The 21,381-nt window shown below is 46.1% G+C and overlaps 1 protein-coding gene across 10 annotated transcripts in view; it reads left to right on the top strand.

The window, feature by feature from the left end:
- PDE4D (phosphodiesterase 4D) overlaps positions 1-21,381 on the top strand; it is a 627,484-nt gene that overhangs the window by 552,892 nt on the left and 53,211 nt on the right. For 9 of the 10 annotated variants that reach the window (XM_081880733.1, XM_081880735.1, XM_081880741.1 and 6 more), the window contains one exon: positions 18,785-18,897. In XM_081880733.1, the coding sequence (XP_081736859.1) occupies positions 18,785-18,897 (113 nt within the window). Of the gene's footprint in view, positions 1-18,707; positions 18,898-21,381 lie in introns of all 10 variants that reach the window. The other variant, XM_081880734.1, reaches the window with a different exon arrangement.

A 21,381-nucleotide genomic window follows, 5' to 3' on the forward strand; every position in this document is an offset into this window, starting at 1 on the left:
GCTGCTGAAGCTGCCTAAGCTCTTAACTATCTACCTGTTATGAAACAATAAATAATTTTGATCAAGCTAGAAAAACAAAATACATATATACCTAGGTATTACCGAAATGTAAACCTCCTGTTTCACTAAAGGACTCATTTACCAAAGATGCGCCGCAGGCAGCCTCTGTGGTGCCAGCGCCCCTCTCCTCGTCCCTCTCCTGATCCTGCTCCAGGCGGCCTGACCCACAAAGGTGAGAAGCTCCTCGAGGCGCCCCCTCCCAGCCCGGGACCCTCCTCTCGCTCCCCCGATGCCGCACTCCAGTGAGCCAGCTTGAGCACCAACGGAGAGCTGTGCCAGGGAAGGGGAAACGCGCATGGATGCCTGCCCTTCCTGGACCCCGAGACAGAGCGGGACAGGATGCCTCTTGGCCGGCTTCGGGGCTGGCGGGCTGAGGGTTGCTTCTGCTCATAGGCATGGCAAAAAAGAAGAAGGTTTTTTTCCCACTTTGGCGAAGTTCTCTGCCCCCTGCCCTAAGTAGTAAGTGTCGTGTCTGATATAAGCATAATAAAAGTTAATTTTGGGGCTAAACTAAATTTGGGGGTGCTGGGCAGATCTTTGCACCCCGGTGGCACATATGCTAAAGACGGCCCTGTGGAAGGTAGTCAAATGACTGGGATTAACCTGAGAGTTCCAACTTGCCAGTTGCTACATTCCAGCCACACAAAAGTCAGAAATTTGTACACCTACACCCCTCCAGGAAAGTAAGAGGCGTTATCATAGTTCAAAGAGCCATGCAAAAGTACTAATTGAGGATTCAATGAAGGGTTTGTAGTCTGGAGGGAGCGGAGGCGACCTTTGGAGAGTCCTTAGCTCCAGATAGAGACTGGAAAGACTGGGATAGAGGCATTTAGGGCCTGATATTCTACACTCCTGATCTGCACACAAAGAGGTATAAGCAAGCTTGGGTTTACAGGTTTACAGAAGCATGAATAATATTTAGGGGGGAAACCTAAAGAGAGGAAATAGACCCAGAAACATGCTGACTATTGGAAGGACAGGCTGACTGACTATTGGAGAGACAGACAGAAAATTGGTGGGAAAGAGCGTGAGATGTTCCATCTGTCATGGAGGAAGCCATGGCTGGCTGACAGGAACAGGGAACAGGAGCCATCATCCACGCTGCAGTGTTTTGTTGCAGGTCCCACTTGTATTACATAATATCCTACAGTACAGAGGGTTTTCCATATTGCTGGGAGGTGGAAAGTGGTGATAAAACAAATGTTTGGCTGTTTGTAGCCAAGGTTACTGCCCCATGGGGATGCTAGATAGAGAATGGTTTGAAATGATATCATACAATATACTTCGCCAAAGTTGAATCATTGTTAATAAGCTGCCAGAAATAATGAGAAAACAGAGGATGCTGAATGAAACCACAGTGGCCTACTAGTCTATTGCTTGGGAAAGATGCCCGGTTGGTCTTGCTATGCGCCTCTGCTGCTTTACATTTGGCAAATACCTTTGGGTACTTCGAATTCAGTGGCTGGTGAAACTGGAACACTTCCTACACTTTGTATGTTTACGCGGAAGCAAGCCTTGTTGATTTCAAGAGGGCTTGCTTCTAAGTAAGCAAGTTTGGATTGCAGCCTTGCTGTGCATACCAGAAGCCGGTTTCAGTGTGTGCAATGGGATTTACTCTCTAGTAAAAGTGTTTAGGATGGGAGTCTTATAGTGCAGTCTTATGCATGTATATTCAGAAGCAATTCAGTAGGATTATGGTCCACATGTACTAAATGTGCACACTGTGGAAGTTATCTTTTATAATGGTAATGCCTGAAAACATGTGACAATTTGTATACAGTGGTGCCTCGGATTACATACGTTTCAGGTTACAGACTCTGCTAACCCAGAAATATTACCTCGGGTTAAGAACTTTGCTTCAGGATGAGAATAGAAATTGTGCTCCGGCGGCACGACAGCAGCAGGCGGCCCCATTAGCTAAGGTGGTGCTTCAGGTTAAGAACAATTTCAGGTTAAGAACGGACCTCCTTAACCCACGGTACCACTGTATAATGCCAGTAAGGAACAAAGTTTTGTGTTAGGGGCTGAAGGACACGTCATGGGGAACAAGGAGCTGCCAGTGAAGAGGGTGTCCTTATGTTCAGTTCTTTCGCTCCTTCTTTGTAAAGTGTAGTAAAGCGCACCCTAGTTTGTTGCTCTCTAACAAGCCACGGTTTCTAATTCACGGCTTCTAATTCTAAATCCATGGTTAGTTGTTGGCTTGCTGACTTCTTCAGGAGCAACAAACCATGGTTCAGATATAAACGTGATGCCAAGGCTTCCGGGTTTGTTTAACCTGCTTGCACCAGGGGAAGAGAGAAGAAAAAGCAATTGGACACCAACCTGCTGCTCATTCCTGATAAACCACAATAAGCAAGAAAGCCTTGCCTGGGAATGCAACCATTGTTTCCAGGAATGCAGAGGCAAGGACAACTCTCCCAAAACACTACTACTTAAACTTGGGTTGGACTCGATGGCCCTTGTGGTCTCTTCCAACTCTATGATTCTATGATTCTATGATTCAGTCCTAGTTGTATTGCCATTTTTTTTTTTTTTTTTTTTTGCCAGCTAGCATTGGCCTCTGGCCCTTTGTCTCATACTATTCCTGCGTTGTCTTCCACAAACTGACCAGCTGGCTGCAGTATTGGTACAAGGGGTTAAAATATTTCCCTCATTTCTCAACATATATAACTTTATTCATTCTGTGACCAAGTGGAGTTTGGAACAGACCTCAGTCATCTCTGTAATTCCAGCAGGAGACAAAGGGCATGAGCCCTACCGAAGTGTAATAATGGTTCACAGAACAGTGTTCAATGTATTGTGCACAAAGTCTATTGAGATAAAGGCAGGATCAAATTAATTCCATTACTTTATGTTGGAGTGGTTAAGAAAGCCTGCTTTATAATCACTCATTGATTTCCAATATTTCATAGGGAGTAGGGGAATGCAGCCACTTTATCCAGGCCAGTTGTGCAGTTTTACTCCTCCCCCCCCCAATTAAATATTTTTGTTAAAACGGTCAGTTTCCTCCTGTCTTAAGACCTTGAAACTTTATTCCTAAATATTCCTTTTCATTTCTTTTGATGGGGGGGGGGAGAAAGAAAGATTGTGCTGGTGTCAACTAATTGTGGTTTTAATGTGCATAAAATTTGCCAAAACAACAGTTGCAAAAAGATACAATTTCAGGTGGCAGTTCTGTACCCACTTACCTGGGAGCAAACCCTGTGGGAATTACTTCTGAGTTAATATGTATAGCTCTGTTGGATATAAAAATATCTAGACATGAAATATAGGTTTACAATGGCTACAGTGTTACTCTTTGGCTGTAATGGTCCCTGTGACTCTAATGTCAGTAGCTTTTATATTGACTGGTTTCTGTCCTGAACATACAAAAGATTCTCTTAAGCCACACTGTTTTGTAAGTGTTATTGAGCTCTGAAGGCAAATGCCTAGCTTTCTTTTATTGCATTTATAAACCCATCTTTTCTCCAAGCAGCTCGAGGGGGTGGTGTACATGACTCTCCCCCTCCTCATATAATCCCCAAACAACCCGGTGAGGTAGATTAGGCCAAGAGGCAGTGGCCGGTCCAAGTGAGCTTCATAGCTGGCCAGATTCTTGTGGATTCCACAAAGTGAACTGGGCTTTTGAGGTTCACTTCCTCAAAGCATATCAGCACCAAGCCTAGCTCATTGTATATCTGAACCTCTGACATCTCTCCAAAGTCCTGGATTTTCATCCACATTGTCAACTATTTATGTTTAATTGAGGATAGACTAGCACTCTAAATGTTGTAACTAACAAGTGGGGTGTGTTGTGTTTTTTTTTTTAGCCTATTCATTTCCATTGAGCAATATCATTTTAAACAAATGTTTGTGTACGTAGGTGATCAGCTGTAATAAAAAAACCTTTTTTTCTCTCACTTTCAAAATTTTGCTATCTGCATGCAGCCCTCCACCCTGTGCTCTGGCTGAAGTGAAGTAAATGTTAGAATCAGAGTAGATCCAATTAAATTAAACTTAAGTTAATAATGGCCACTGACTGGCATTGCACAAAACCCTTAATGCCTCCCTTCTTTAGGTGGCAAGATGTATTATAACACTTACTTAAAAATGATGTATTATAACACTTCCTGCATTTGGGGGTCTTCCTATTCATTCTGCTGAGTGGAGCCCTAGACTTTTGCCCTAAAGTCCTATGCTGACAGCACCACCAGTGTTTTTTCTAGAATGAACACAGTTTTGTTAAGCTCTTTACCAGGTGTTTGGTGCAAATTTATGGGGCAAGCCTTTTTCAGATTGTAAGAAAGGTAGAGAGAGTAATTAATCTGACAGCTCTCTCATTTATTTTACTACCTAGCCTATATAAAATGTGCTGTTTCCTGACCTTGCACATAATTTATAATGGTATTGTAGTTTAATTCTGGCACACACAAAAAGGGCTTTTAAACATAGACTCTCTAACAATTGTATTTACCTTACACAGTGGCAAAAGCAGTTATTATACAGGAAATAAATTGTCCAGCTTATTCCTTGCATGGGTAGTGCCGAACATTTCCATGAATTCACAGTACTGCAGTATATAAGGGAAAAGGATATCATATACCAACTTTTAATTCTATGCTGTATGGGGGGGGGAGGGAAAGAGGGTGTGATCCTATATTTAACAATTGATCAAACAGAGCAGTATATTCACAGCTGTCAAAGAGAAGTCCATTTAAATCACCTTTCAGTGACCTTGCTTTATTTCCTTGCAGCTAAGCAAGTGTGGGCATTTAACCCTTAAGATGTATGAGTGCTAGACAGCTTCTATTTCCAATAGCAGTCTTCTCTGGCTGTCAGTCACCTGTTGGCCCACAATACAGATCCTGACTATGCACTGGCAGTATCAGGGCCCTGTGTTCTTGGTGCTATGAACCTCCAGGAGCAGCTTGCTGGGAGGTCCAAAAGCCTTGCAATTAAGATGGTCAGAAGGTTGCTCACTGGCCAAGGTTACCTTCTGCAGTGACCGGAAGCCACACAAACCAAAGCTCAACTGTAGCTCTGTGGTTGAGCCCATAATTTGCATGCATAAGATCTCAGGTTCAATCCATGGCACTTAAAACGTTCTCAGGAAGCTGGGTCAGGAAGTGCTTCTAATGCCACATTCCAAGATGCTGAGCGAGATGGACCAATGGGCCAGGCAGCTTCATATGTGGGATGAAAGAAGGCAACCTGTGGGCATAGGAAGATGCATTACATATATTGATCCATCTGGTCCATCTGCCTCAGTCCTGCTGACACCTGCTTTATACTACATGGCTCCCTCCAGATGTTTTGAACTGCAGCTCCCATCAGTCCCAGCCAGCATGGTCATTGATCATGAATGATGGGAGGTGTAGTCCAAAATATCTGGAGGGAACCAGATCAGGAGGGAAAGGGTTGAATCTGGGACTTTCTGCATGCAAAGCATATTCCCTGGTGAGCTGTGGACTGACGTGTAGAGGAGAGAATTAGGCTGAAGGAAAGCTCACCTCTGAGAGGAGAAAGTGGCAAGGCCAGCTCTGGATAATGGCAAGGCAAAGTCTCAGACTCAGGGGTGTGTGGCTATCTTGGAGACTTGAGATAAGAATATAAATTTTGTCCGCCTCCACCAAACACACACGTCTGCCCACTGCTGCCTTTCTTTCTCTTCTATTTTCATTTCTCCAGAGGTTTTGGGGTTGTTTTTTTTAATGGAAAGGGTTATGTATTGAACTGGTGACAAAACTGTCGATTCAGTTTCCTTTAAATTGCTTATCTGGGGCTGTGTCATAAAAGGACATTAACCTATGAATGTCTTCTGTCTTTTAATAATTTTGGAGAAGAGCCTTATTTTAGCAAGGTCAACTAATCAAGCAGGGCATAAGGAAGGTTATAGTTGCTGGAAATCCTGTCTCTCTCTCTCTCTCTCTCTCTCTCTCCCCCCCCCCCCCATTTTTAATAGTAGCCTCTCAGACATTTGTGACTCTATCCCCTTAAATTTGGTTTCCTGTAGCCCTCATAACATGCAAGTGTGAAGCAGCGTACAGTGGTACCTCGGGTTACATACGCTTCAGGTTACATACACTTCAGGTTACACACCCCACTAATCCAGAAATAGTGCTTCAGGTTAAGAACTTTGCTTCAGGATAAGAACAGAAATTGGGCTCCGGCGGCGCAGCAGCAGCAGGAGACCCCATTAGCTAAAGTGGTGCTTCAGGTTAAGAACAGTTTCAGGTTAAGAACAGACCTCCGGAACGAATTAAGTACTTAACCCGAGGTACCACTGTACTCATGTTTTTATTTTTTCAGTAGCCTCAGTCTTCTTCAAGGGTGTATGTAGCAGAATCATTCAGTCAACTCTTAGCTAAAGCAAAGCCCTTGCATGATACTTGGTGGAAATCTTTGATTGATCCAGACAGATTCAGAGGTTGTGCAAGGATACTTGATTTATGAGTAACATGGGCCTGTGAAAAACTACTGCGTACACTTTGCCTCAAGTAGCCGGCATGTGAGAACCACAACTTCATGTCTGACACAGGCATACCTGAAAGCTCCATCCCTTTCTCAGAAATGGGGAAAGAATACTGCCAGAGTATGCTTTTCCCCTCTTCTACTTCTTCTTCAGAGAAGTAGTCAGGCTGCCTAAACGACTATTGTGAAAGAACCAAAATTTGGTTTGGACACAAGGAATGAGAGGATTTCTCAAGCTTTTATTCCTGACGCACAGAAGGAGCAGGTTGATTCCTTTTGTGGTTTTATTCCATGACGTGGGTCGGCGGCCTACCTGTCCTGTAAAACAAACCATTCCCATCTGGCCCTTTCTCAACATTTTATCAGCTGACCAAAAACTGAAACTTGTGGTGACTTCTCGCTGTTTTTTAGCCTCAAGGCTAATTTCTTGAGGCAATAGTAGAAGGAAATGTAGCGAAGCCAACATGTTGACTCACAAGCATGCTGGCCATCAACACAGATGAAATATCTGACTAATAAAAGTGCAGAGTCCTTAAAGCACTCTTTCATGTCTCTCACATCAGGTGGTTATCTTTGTGGATGGTGTGCAGCATAACCACAAGAATGATTGCACTGCTGTGTAGAAAGTGCGGTCGGGAGCTACAAAGAAAGGACCCGCTCCGTTTTACGATTATGCAGCCACTTAAATACCAGGAATGGAAATGGACCAAAAGCCCCTAAGACTTAACACAAAAAAAATAGGACTGTGCAGGTCACAGGCTGTTAGCTGAAATTTCGCTCTACCAGCACACTATTCCACAATCAGGTTATTTGGGGGACATCCTGATGGGTGGCAACTTTTATTTCCTCTGTTCTTGCCCTAATAATTGCTGCAATGCTGTAGAACAACAAACAAAGACTATGTGATGTTCCAAACTATCCTTTGTGTAGGGAGCAGGCTCTTGTTTCCCCGTTTTCCTCTTGTGTCTCCCCCCCCCTTTGAAAAACGTCTCACATTATATAGCAGCAGCAGCAGCAGGATTCAGAGTAGCACCCGTAGTCCACCCTTTAGAAATCCAGGACTCTTCTTTTCAGTAAAGCAAGCTTATGAATCAATCAGTAAGGGGAACCAGTGACTCTTTAGATGTTGTTGGAGTCCAACTCCTATTAGCCCTAACCAGAATGGCCAGTAGCCATTGACCAGGGATCATGGGCTCTGGAGTCCAACAACATCTCAAGGGCCACAGGTTCACCATCCCTGGAGCACATTAGGCATTCCTTTCTGCTACTTGCCTCAGATGGTATGGTGCAATTAAAGTAGCAGCCTAAGATGCAGCACCAATGGGTTGGATTAAGAGCCCTGCATTTGACATAGGGCTGCTAACGTCTTTAACTCTACACGATTGACAATCTGAGAAGTTTGCATGGGGTTAAAACAGATAGAGAGGGGAACCTCCAGTTTGCTAAACTGTCAAATTACCCTTGTTCTTTATGCTGACCCTTCTCCAACTGATATTCTAGGGTTGCAGTTTCCTCACTTCAGCCTTCTCTATTGGACCTCAGGGGAGAGGTCATTTTGTACCTGTCTCTGCCAAGAGCAAAGGAGCAAGCAAGGCTTCCTTGGACTCCACCACAGTTAGACTAGGAAACTGTTCTATCCAATAATGAAAGTAAGAGTTCTTATTTTCCAGTTTAAAGTCTCTATGTGTTTGCTTTCCAAGACTTTCCTGCAGTGCAAAAGTTCAAGTGTGTGTTGATGCATATAAACGGAATATGCTATCAGAACCTTACTTTAACATTGGCAGTGGGACAACATACCTCACTGCACCCAAGAGCAGAACGAAATGCAGGCTGTGTGACACACACAGCTTAGGAAATGCAGGGCAGGATATGTGACGCAGACAGCTCTGTCTTCCGACACCTTGCTGCTGTTCTGTGGCTCCACTTCGTCTGAGGCATCTGCCTCACTACATCTAATGAAAGGACTGGGTCTGGCACCCTGGAACTCAGAACAGGAGCACTCCATGCCGTAACTCTTTGTTGCAAGTCCCACCTGCACTTAGCTGATCTTCAGCTTACCGGAAAAGGTCCCTTTTCACATGCCATTTGTGGATCTATCTCTACAATGCTTCACTAAATCAACCCATGTCTGTATAAAAATGCAGCCTTCAGCCATATAAAATAGGAGATCCTGGCAGTGTGGCAACTCTTGCAAAAGAGGGGCAGCTACTCCTCTTGCCCTTGAGGTGATTACATTTTCTTCGGGACAAGAGGGAGCTGTTTTGACATACTCTGCTAAAGTCATGGGCAGAACTTAAGGTGATGTGTCAAGGGAATCTTGTATGTCGTCATATGCACACACACACACACACACACACACACAAATCCCACCTTGTTTCTGGTACAAAGATGATAGCTGTTAAGTTGTGGGTGAACATATCAGACGACACAGCGATTCTTCAAACAGCTCTTGTTTATTCACAGGCCAGAACTGAACTGAACTGAAGGGTTCAGTCAGCCTGCTTATATAGAGCTCCAGTACAATGTAACTGTAACAATTTTCTAAAACTATCCAATCACTGAACGTCACTTTCGATCCCTTATTTGCATAACTATCTACAGTATCCCCCTGCTGGCCCAGGGTGAGAACTTCAGTACATAACAGTAGCCGTGCTGGAAGTGGTGCTCTAAAACCTCTGAAGACCACCAGTTTCCGGACAGTTAGCGTAGCAGGACTTGAAGAAAGCTCAATGAAACAGTCAGGTCTCAAAGCAAAAGTGGGTACACCCACTTTGCCTGTGTCCCTTTGCCTGTGTCGGGTTTTCAAGCCAACCAAAATCAAGTCCTTCAGAAAAGAAGTGTGCTGCTTCTTCTGTTACTTCAGTCTCCACTGCCAGTTATCCCTGAGCCCCTCCATGTTAAACTGCCCCTCGCTCTGGAAAGCTTGGACTGGATATTTCCTTTTAGCTTTTTGGGACTACAGAAGGGAAGCTGAAACACTGCTGCTTCTCTGCTAAGCCCCTGTGAAAAGGCAGTGCCTCCAGATCTTCTTTGTCAATTCCATTATCATAGGCTTACCTACACTGGAAACAAACTGGGTTAACAGCCGTTCCTTCTCTCTAGTAAATTGCATCTCTGTGAGTGGGGGTAGGGATTTGCACCTAAACTGCAATTCCTTGTGTTCTTGGGTAACGTTGTTCCAAAACAGGATATTTCTAGTTTAGGTAAACCTTTAGAGTTACTGTTCAAAACCAGTGAGCAAATGAGCAAATTATGACCATGATTTTACCTCTACATTTTGCTAAAGTGATACAGAACTTTTCTTTAGTTTGCAGTTGCCAACAGCAACAAAAGGCAAAGAAAGAGAGAAAGATGAGAGTGGAAGAGGATTGGGTATCTGGAGCGGAGAAGGGGGGGGTCCCTTGTGCCCATCCCCTGGCTGCCATTTTCCCTCCGCAATCCCTCCCCTTCGACAGCAAGTATATTTGCCTCCCAATGAGAAGTTCCCCTATTGCCTAAAGTGAGAGATGGGCAGGAAGAGAGCTGGTTTCGGTATCACAAAACATGTTAAGGAAGAATAAATTGCCTTGAAACAATAGAGCTTTCAGATGTTCAGAGCAGCTAAAAGGCATTGTCTGGTTGCAGGCCTTACAACAATTGCGTAAGGTGTGTGTGGGGGGGTACCCTTTTCAACCTTGTTGGCATCCTCAGTCTCGAGAGACAATGGAGTGTGCCTCCAAGGGTGAAGTCAAGCTGCATTTCCCTCTGGACAACCTTCTGAGAACCTCATGCTGGTGGTGGGCGGGGCCAGAGGCAAAGTGGGTGGAGCCACAAATGTTAATTATACCTTAGGTGCAGTAGGCTAGTTTCACTCTCTCCACACACCTCTCTCTGTCCTCCACCCAGTCCATCAAAAGGCATCAGAGTTCAAGGGCAAGCAAAAAAGAAAGAGTAGTTTTCCTAAAGCGCAAAATATGTCCATCCCTTAGGTGATAGGAGATCCAAGGAGTTCTTGATTTGAAGCCCGTGCTGTGGATCCTCAGTGCCTAGGACTTGCCGATTGTATGGCCAGAGGTTCGAATCCCTGTGGTGGGGTGAGCTCCCGTCTTTTGGTCCCTGCTCCTGCCCACCTAGCAGTTCAAAAGCACCCCTAAATGTAAGTAGATAAATAGGTACCGCTTTATAGCGGGAAGGTAAACGGTGTTTCCGTGTGCTGCGCTGGTGCTGGCTCGCCAGAGCAGCTTTGTCACGCTGGCCACGTGACCCGGAAGTGTCTCCGGACAGCGCTGGCCCCCGGCCTCTTAAGTGAGATGGGCGCACAACCCTAGAGTCGGACACGGGCAGGGGTACCTTTACCTTTTTACCTTAGGCTGCAATTCTGGGCACCCTTTCCTGAAAGTAAGATCCATTGCACACAATGAGTGTAGACATGTCCAGGATCGAACTGTTGGCCCCCGTGCTATACCAGCACTGCAGGGCAGACAGAAAATGTAACCCATTGCTAAATTGTGGGGTAGGAGCAGTGATGACGTCTGTTTGAAGAATTATACCAGAGAGGGAGGTGGTATTATTTTTGAAACATTTAAACAAACGCCTAGTCTTTTAATTGCTTGAGGGGTCTTGATTAGATAAATCCAGTGTATTTCTGAACTGCGTATCTTCTGAAACTTTATTATCGAAAAAGGACAACTGTTACGGAAGCCCTGTCCTTTTGATAAGTAATAGGTTTCTTTTTCTCAATAAATCTGCCGCTAAAACAGGATAGTGAATCTAGGGCCCACCAGATGTTGCTGGACTGCATCAATCACCTCATCATTGGCCATAGGAGGCTGTATTTTTAAGCTCAGTTTTCTTTCACTTTGTGGTCAGTTTGTCCTGCTTTGCTTTTGCTTTTAATATCAGAGTGTATTATAAAGTGGCTTTAAACAACAACAAGACAACAGCCTTTTAAAGTTGAGGTAGTTTAAATCTTCTTTAGTGCTTTAACTTTTGTATGTTTTCAAGTAGGGTTATAAATTTTTGTTTTATCCTTTCGAGGTTTTTTTGTTTGTTTTACAATCAAGCAGTGTATACATTTTATGAAATAAATAAATTTTGTAGGATGAGGACTACCATGGGAAGGAATTGTAACAGCTCTACCTCTTTCTAGATATTGCAGCATGGAGCCCTACCCTGAGGATAGATCAGGATCAAACCCTAAGGCTTGCACACTTTCTCCCTCTCTCTTCTGTGTCTTAATGCAGGGAACATTTTAAAATGCAGTCCGTTTTACCATCTCATTCTGCTCCTTGTTTCCGCTCCAAGGATAAACAAATCACAGACACTTCAGTCGAACAAATTTCTTGGAAGCAAGTTTCCTTGAACTCTGTGGAACTGATAGTGGCTTTACATATTCATGTGCCTCTCTAATGACTTGCAATGTAATAGGAAAACTGACTCCACTGAAGAACACTTCATTGGAAGTGACGTGAGGTGATACAGAAATTCTGTCTTTGACTCTGGTCCTCGATGCCTCCTTCACACACATGCAAGTCAAGACTGGATGTTTAGGTCATCAAGGAATAAGCATGCATGGTCAACTTGCCCTCAGTTCCACCGAATTTGGTGAACAAACAAGTTTAAGATTGCAGCCCTCTGTCATATGATTAAGAGTGAAGTTGGCTGCCGCTGCTCTTTTGATTCATAAACTCTCAGAAAAGTCCCAGCTTTAAATTATCACAGGGCATTTTATTTTATCTTTTGGCGCACCTTTCTATTCCAGAGAAGTGAGCAACTTGGACTGTTGTTAATGCTGTAATGAAAATGATACTGGAGACATAGTAAAATGGTCTCAGCTTGGCAACTCACACGCATCATTTTTGTTAATACATTTCTACCCCAGCTCCGAGTTGCTCTGCAACATTTGGCAGTCCCTTTGTAACATGGACAAGCATTTATTGTTCCTATGGACTGAAGCATTTTCTTGGTTATTATGTAAGGATTGTATAGTTGAAATGATGTACAAACCCAGCAAAATGTGCATTAATATGCCATGGCAGCTTGCCAAAACTGTACATTCCTTAAAAGTGGCCTAATGTTTTGGTGAGTGCATTAAATGTCATCTAGAAAAAATTAGAAAGGGTATTTTTAGGTAGCGTTAACTTTTGTTCAGTTCCACAACTTGGTTCCTGCAGCCAGTCAGTCCATTGTGGCAGTGGGGATGGAGGAGAGATTCAAAATATACAGTACTTCTTTCAAACATTTCAAGCTTGAGGTCTAAAACGATTGCCTCAAGTCCACAGCTAGTATCATTTATGGACTGTGATGCAATCGACCCTTGACAGTTTCTGAAGGCTATGTGGCTGGGAAAAACAAAAGCTTAATTTCTTATAGCAAAACGTTTTGGGCCAGATTCAGCTACCCCGTTCCCTTAGTGGAAGACAGCACAAGGATTCCAGCTGGAGCAATGGGGCCTTGCCTCTCCCTGCCACCCAGTGCACCCACCTCAGCTACCCCCAAACCACTCGGAAGGTTTGATCGATCCCCGAGAACAGTGAGCCAGCAGTGGGGAGAGGGGAGGGAAGATAATTCTATCCGCAAGCAAATGCTGGCACTGACTGAACTATTGCATTCGTGCTAAGTTGAACTCCACCCTCCTGCCTCCTTCAGCTGCCTGCTGTGAATCTAAAGGTGGTGTAGCCAAGGTGGCTCAGAAAATGAAATATTCCAAAGAATTGCAACTAGTTGAATCATAGGTCTGGTATTACCCTCCAAGTTTAGGTTATGTGGTGTTAAGGTATCAGGTCTATAGATTCAGAGGTTTTCTGTTGTTTCCAATTTTCTTGGATCAGACACAATCTCGGTTGAATAATTGATAAATACTGTATAGATAAATAATAATGTCACTGGTAAATAAGTGGTGCAGAGCAAACTTATATATGCAGTAACAAAGTACTTAGCCAACTCTCAACACCTTTGTATTACCAAGTTGTTATTATTTTTGAGAAATTAAGAACATAAACATCAGAGCCTTGCTGGATTGGGTTATACTCCCTCTCTGAAGGAGCTGGTATGAAGCTTGGGGGTACCTCTGGATCCTTTGCTGTCACTTGAGGCTCAGGTGCCTTCTACCAACTTTGGTTGGTGGCCCAGCTGCTCCCTTATCTGGACAGGGACAGCCTAACTACTGTTGTCTATGCTCTGGTAACATCAAGGTTAGATTACTGCAATGCATTATAGAAGAATAAGAATAAGAGTTTGGATTTGATATCCCACTTTATCACTACCCGAAGGAGTCTCAAAGCGGCTAGCATTCTCCTTTCCCTTCCTCCCCCACAACAAACACTCTGTGAGGTGAGTGGGGCTGAGAGACTTCAGAGAAGTGTGACTGGCCCAAGGTCACCCAGCAGCTGCATGTGGAGGAGCGGAGACGCGAACCCGGTTCCCCAGATTACAAGTCTACCACTCCTAACCACTACACCACACTGTAGGGCTGGCTCTGAAGATGGTTCAGGAACTTCAGCTGGTGCAGAATTCGGTGGACAGGTTGCTCACTGGGGCAAGACAGTTTGAACATATTACACTGATCCTGGCCTGACTGCGCTGGCTGCCAGTTTCTGGGCCCAATTCAAAGTGCTGGTTTTGACCTATATGGCTCAGGACTGCAATACCTCAAGGACTGCTTCTCCCCATATACACCGACCTGGACCCTGAGATCTTCCTCTGAGGCCTTTCTTCATGTGTCTAGAGGTCTGGAGGGTGGCAACACAAGAATGGGCCTTTTCTGCAGTGGCTCCCCACTTGTGGAATGGTCTCCCCAGGGAAGTCCATTTATACACCTTTAGGTGCCAGGTGAAAACGTTTCATTTCAACCAGGCTGATTAATAACCTATATCCTTTTAAATATGTTTATGGGAGAGAGGATTATTGGGTTGCATTGTTGTTGTTTTATTATTATGTATTTTGTGTTTCTTTCTTGTACTTTTATGCTGTGAACCGCCCTGAGATCTACAGATGAAGGGCGATATACAAATTTAATGAGCCATCATCATCTTGGCCAGCATCCAGTTCTCCCAAGATGCATCTGGAGAATCCCACCAGTGGGGATATCTTCAGCCAGTTTCTTTGCGCATTTAAAAATATGTCCGTAGGAGTGCCGATAGCTTGTATCTTCCTCCGCCAACAATGGTGCAAATTTCAAAAATGAACGTTGGCTATGTAGCTAAAGCCTGCTGGGTTACAGTGCCCATAATATTGGAGTCCTGTGTCTCTCGCCAAATGTCATGGGGCAGACTGCGTTACTCAGTGATGAAAAATGCCGCACATACTCAAAGTCAGGAGTGCCAGCTTTGCCCTGCGATCATGGGTGCCTGGGGCCGCGGATGCCAGGCAGCATGCATGGCCCTGGCACTGAACTTTGTGGGTGCCCGGCCCCTTCATGGGGAATTTTGTGGGTGCTTGGGCATCTATGCTCAGAGTCACTTTATAATCTCATTCTATATTTTCCAGAGTTAAGGCCCTGCACTGGAAATAAGACCTGGGACTTGGTCCTTGGAAATCCTGGCTTAGATTCTTCCCTGTCGCCTAGGCTTCCTCTCCCTCAGTTGCCAGGTGACACCTGGGGGTGGAGGAAGCAGAATCAAATAAACCCCAGTTGATATTGAGTCTCTGAGGTAAACTTTTGGAAGAGATTCCCGCCGCCCCTCCTTCTCCCAAAGCAAACTTTGTGATGAACACGTCATTCACACACCTTCCGTCGGGGATTTGGTTTAAAGTAAACACACTGCAGTATTTGAAAATGCCTTTGCTGCTAAATCTTTGGCTAGACTGACTTATATACATTGCATTGAAACTGACTGTGCAAATATTATCTGTAATTCTCAGGACGTATGATGGTTACCTAAAGAAAATACGGGATATAAGCTGTAAAGAGAGCTAGTGTCGTCTGGTAGACTCAGGGAGAGAGAGATATGAAAGGCTCAGGTCCACACATCATACCTCCACTATGGATCCATTTGGGTGACCTCAGTTCCCTCCATGAAATGTGAGAATGCATCATCCCTCCCTCCACGAGTTGTGCTGAGGCCAAAAGAGATTATAGGCATGATCCAGCAAAAGTTACGCACACAAGTGAGCCGTATTGATTTCAGAGGGGCATTTAATGACGTGCTTAGCCCTCTTCCTCCACTGAAGCCAAAAGGGACTTAATAGCACTTATCTTGGGCTGGATTGTATCCAGAGATGGTAAAATACTTTATCTATTAAGTGTGCTATATATGCGATTAGTAGCGATAGCAGCATCAGATAAGAAGCGGAGAACAGAACACTTAACAACACAATGTTCTGTGATCTGAAGAGGGCTGGAGCAGCTAGGAAATGGAGGAAGGCAAATAGGGGCCAGTCAATGCATCTCTTAGTCCAGAGCTTTCCAAACTGTGCGTTGCAACACGTTAGTGTGTCGGTGTGTCGCACGAATCCTCCTCCCGGGGCTGAAAAGGGGTTAGTTTAACCTCCGGTTTGCTAATAAAACTGAATTACTGTGTCGTGAAATGATGCAAAACTGAATTACTGTGTCATGAAATGATGAGTGTCTAAAAAGTGTGTCACCAACATGAAAAGTTTGGGAAGCTCTGGCTTAGTCCACATAGAACAGAAACTCCCCTGGTAGTTTATAGACCAGGAAGTTCCTGGACTTTGAAAACCACAGACAGAAGCTTCCTCAAGGCCCTTGGGCATATACTGGCCATGTGTTTGAATAGGCAGTGCCATTGGGGGGGGGTACAGATGTCTCTCCCCCACCCCCCAGAGAAACAGCTTATCCTCCACCTGCCCCTCCCATTGCTGGAACCTCATGGTTACTCTAAAGAAAGGCAGTTTTTAAATGCTCCCCCCTTCCATGCTCTTTGCACCCTCTTTCCCATGCTTGTCAGAGTCTGAGAGGGTACACAGGGGAATAAAGACCCTGGAAGTTTCCTGCCCATGGTGGGCAGGTCTCATGCATCTGTTACTGTGTGCAGTCCAGTTTGTGGCATATCACTAAAAAGGCTGGAGACAAGGCCCTGGGAGAAGAAAGCCAAAACTTGTATCCTATGCGAAGCAGCAGGCGAATGTGACTGCCTCTCCTTACGGAACAAGAGTCGCAGTGTGCCCAGGCTTTGCTTTGAGGGCTGGGCGAACCGACTGCCTCTTTCGGCCGGCCTGTATGTCCATGGAGAAGAGGTCATCTTGAGTGCTCCACCAAGGCCCTGTGAGAAAGCAGCGTGACCCCTTTGCCAAGGGCACGCAGGCTTTGTGTGGAGAAGGGGAGGGTCAGCAGCTCCATGGCAGAGCATGCAGAGACCCCCCCCTTTAGTCCCCAGCATCTGTAGCCCAACCACAACTGGGGGCCCAACGTTTTTTTTTTTTTTTAATTGAAGGATTTTCATAGAGAACAAGGGTATAAATGTCTCCGCTCTCAGTTCATAGAGTCAGTTGCATTCTGTGTGAGACACTGCTGTCATAGAAATTGTGAGGGTGGGGGGGGGAGGGTAATGATTTTCCGTTCTTTTGCTTAATGTACACGTAGGGTTTTTGTGTCAGCATCACTAGGATAGGTTATTTGTCCGGTTACATAGGCAGGGCTGTGTGCATGCGCAGAATCTGGATGCATAAGTTGGCACTGGAAGCGCATCAGTTTCATGCCCAGTTACCCGTGATCTGGTCACCTCCAGTTTGGATCACTGCAGCAGGTTGAAGCAGCGTTTGGAAATGGTCTGGGAACTCCTCTCAGGTGCAAGGGACGGGATGATTTTTATCATATTGCACCAGTGCTGCTTTATCATGTGTAGGGACCCAAGGCTGAACGCTAAGCAGATGAACCGCTGGTCCGACTCAGTGCCAGAAGGCAGCGCCCTCTTCTCCTAAGAGGCCTTCTCCAGCAGAGACATGTTGTATCCCTGGGCCCAAGCTGCTCTAGTTGAGCTCTTCCCCTCTGCTTTGGCCATCTGGGCGCACGTTGCACGCCAAGGAGCTCAAGGTTACGATGTGTCTTTAATCTTGTTTATGTCTCTCCTCCTCCTCCTCCTCCAGGCCCAGGACAGCGGCTGCGGCGCTGGCCGGGGCGATCGCTTGTGGTTATATAATGAGCTCACTGTCTGAGGGCGGGGAAGGGCGGGGGCGGGGGTGGGAGAGAGGGGGATTTCTTGGCCACGTCACGGCCCTCGCCTCCCCGCCCCCCGCAGGTGGCCGCAGCCTGTGCGCAGCGAGCTGCAGGAGGCTCCACGTGCGCGCCGCCCGAGCCGACTTGCAAAAGGGGAGGGGGGCGCAGGCAATGCAAGCCTTGCGCTCCCTCCCGTGCCGAGTTCTCTCTTTCTCTTCCCCCAACCCAGAACTGCAAACGGGGGCAAAACACTTCCCGCTGCGCCAAACGCCCCAAAACTCCGCCGGCGGCAGCAGCTCAAAGGCAGGAGCGCCCAAGGCGCGCTCTCCTCCCCTTCCTAGCAGAACTTATCAAAAGAGGGAAAGGGGGGGTTGCTTAAGAGCCTCGGAGACTCCTCTCCGCAGGGGGAGGGAAGGAGGGGGCTCGTGAAAGAAACGGGCTTCCCCGAGAGTCGAAAGCAGCCGCCGCCGCCGCCGCCAGCCTGGCTTCCCCCCGCCCCCTTCCCGCTTGCGCTGTGCAAAGAGAGAAGTTGAGCAAACAGGAAACGCGGCGGCCGCGCACCCGGCAGCCTCCGCCACCGCTCTGATTCACTGGGGCTTGCAGCTTTCCCGAAGAGGGAGGGGGGGCGAGGAGGTGTTGCCCGCCCTCTTCCAGCCCCGGGGAAGGAAAGCGCCGGGCTGCGTGTCGCCCCAAGTCTCTGGCTGGCGGGAGAAAGAGCAGCAGCCCCAGCCAGAGAGACGCGGCTCCGCGCGCCCGCCTCCGCCCTGCGCTCCGCCAGCTGAGAGGCTGCGCCGCGTCTCTCTCCTTCTCCGAGGACTCCGCGCCGCGCCTCCGGCTCCTTTGCCCCGCTCAGTCGCCACCAGCGCGGCGCGCGCCCTGCGGAGCTCTCTCGCCAGGGAAGAGAGGAGCGAGAGAGAGAGAGAAAGAGAAAAGTGCCTTTTGCCCGGACTGGCTAAGGAAAGGCTGGAGCCGCTCTCGTTCCTTCGTGGTTCCCGCCGGAGCCGCAAGCCCGCCTTTCTCCTCCATTGCTGGGGCTGAGCAATATGAAGGAGCAGCACTCATGTGTGGGCACTGGGCATCCCCCCATGGCTGGGTATGGCAGGATGGCCCCGCTGGAGCTCGCTGGTAGCCCTGTGAAACGCTTGCGAACTGAGTACTCCTTTCCCTATCTCTTCGCAGAGGAGGCCTACCAAAAACTGGCCAGCGAGACCCTGGAGGAGCTCGACTGGTGCCTGGACCAGCTGGAAACCTTGCAGACCAGGCACTCCGTCAGCGAAATGGCCTCGAACAAGGTAGGACAAAAACCTCCACCCCGATCCCACCTGCTTCCCCAACGCCTTCGCCTTGCCGGTGTTTTTGCCTCCCCGCCAGCAAAGTGGCCGGCGATCTCGAGCGCTGGAGTTTGCTTCCAGCCCCGGGGCCTGAATGTTGCAAAGGGATACCGCAAACAGGACATTAGCAACAGTTTCCACCACCCACCCAGCTTAACTTCTCGGACTTCCCCCAGAAATGGTAAATTCTGGTTAACTGGGAAAAGAGAAAAATGCTGGCTGGCATTTCGATGCCCGGGACCACGCGGATGTTGCAGAAAACTTGCATGCATGAGCAGCCCTAATCCTGCAATAGCCCATCTGGGAGCATCCGTGATATTAGGCAGCTGCTGCTGTTGTGCCGAGAAAACTTGCATGCGTTCTTGGCTGTGGAGGAAGCTAGTAACTTGTACGCATTCATGTTTGCAAACTTAAAAGGTGCATGGAGCACAGTGTTACTGCAATGTGTCTCTCGGTGTGTTATCTAACTTAGGTGAATCAGATCTAAATGCAAGCCTCCTTCAGGCTTCTACTCGGGTGTAGTTCTTGATAAACTCCATGGGACTTTGGGGGGTCAGACTTAAAAGTTGGATTCTTGCATTCTCTGTTTATCAGCATCACTCCATCCTATGCATGCTTACTCTGGAAGTTAAGTTCAATAAAGACTTACTGTACTTTTTGGTTGAGTCAGCAGAGAACTGCAAAACTTTGCAGGGGTTTAAAATCATAGAATCATAGAGTTGGAAGAGACCACAAGGGCCATCAGATCCCCTTTTTTATAAAATCGTATCTATGCATGAATCAGATGGCAGAATTGAAAAGTCCTGCATACATTTGAGATGGGCAGGTCCATCATTTTGACCTTTGCAGTTGTATAATAAAGTTGGAGAGGGGGCAGCAAAACTGGCCTGGCTGGGGGTGGGCCGGTCAAAAGAGGTGGTGTAGTTTGGGTTTCAAAGCTTCACATGCCATTTAAAGGTTGTGCGTAATCACTGATCAGTGTGCTGCCATTTTAAAACAGGATGGGGTAAGATGCGCACACACAACATTTACATGCGCACTTTGCTGTAAATGTCAACCACTAAAGGTAGTAGGAGATGTGGTTACAACTTGTTGTAAATACCGAGGAACAGAGAAAAGCAAGCAAAGCCATGTGCCTGGTGGAAACAGATTTGTTTTACACTTTTTGGTGTAAGTGATTCTTGTGCACACTGACCGAAAGCAATTTCCATTGATTTCACGGGAGCATACTTTTGAGAAAACACGATTAGGTTTGAGAAACAAGTTTTCATTGTGGAACTAAAATCACCAAGAATGCTGACACACACCTTGCTCACTCAACAGAAAAAGTTCCCCACTTTTTCGGCTCTTGGTGAAGCTGCTCACTTGGTGACCTTGGGCCCCTCACTGTCTCTCAGCCTAACCTACCTCATAGAGTTGTTGTGAGGGAGAGAGCCATGATCTTTTTGGAGGAATGGTGCAGTATAAATGCAATGGCAAATCTAAAACTTGATCTACACAGGCAGGGGGAAGAGGTAGGGAAGCCTCCGACTATTGCAAGCTCCTTGAGCTTTTGATTGTGCAATGTAACACATGGATTCAGGAGTCACAAGTCCGTGGATTCTTTCCCATGCTTTCCTCTTCTTGAGATACCATTTATGCTCCTGCAATAAAAGTGTCACATATTGTTTATGCTGTTAACACGTCTCTATCTAATATGTGTGGATGTTTTCTGTGGCTCTTGGCGTTCGACTGCTATGAACCCAGATTTGATTCTTGCGATCAAACTTAAGGATTTGATCCTGCACCTTCATAGACATGTGCCAAGCAGGGCAGCTTAGCACATTGTGCAATAGCGGTGGCTGGTTTGCCACCAAGTGTATATTCAAGAGAGAGATGCAGCCGGGAAGGCTCCTTGGTGAATATCACACACATTAGCAAGCAGATATTTATTCACTGCTTTTGAACAAGGCTTGCTGCATAGAATTAAAAAATTGCATGTGGATTTTAATTATTGGTGAAAGCAAAAGAGCAAATGTTTGAAGCAAAATGCAGTCTCATTTGCAAGCAAGTGCAATGGGTTTTCTGAATTGTTTATTTGGGCAACAGCTTGTTTCCTATATCAGAATGTGGCTGTTTTTCATATTAGGGTTATGTTTAACTAACAGTAATAATAGTAAGTGTGTGATATTTTTATGCTCATAGAAGATAGGTTTGTTTTCAGTAAATATATATATATAAAAGGTACACTATAAACATTACAGTAGTTTATTTCCTTGCAAACATTGCTTAGCAATGGTGTTGCTGCCTACCTTGTAGTTAGCTTGTAGAGATTTTTTGTTGTTGTTGTTTTAAAAAATAGATAGGCATTTGCAAAGGAGTTGTTGTATTTTGGATGTGTTCAGTAGTAGAAACTCCAAATACAGTGGGTAAAAAAGCATTTCATAAGAAATCTGCTCCTCCTAT

Source organism: Podarcis erhardii (genome assembly GCF_964252035.2).
Source record: "Podarcis erhardii genome assembly, chromosome: 11".
Taxonomy (NCBI): domain Eukaryota; kingdom Metazoa; phylum Chordata; class Lepidosauria; order Squamata; family Lacertidae; genus Podarcis; species Podarcis erhardii.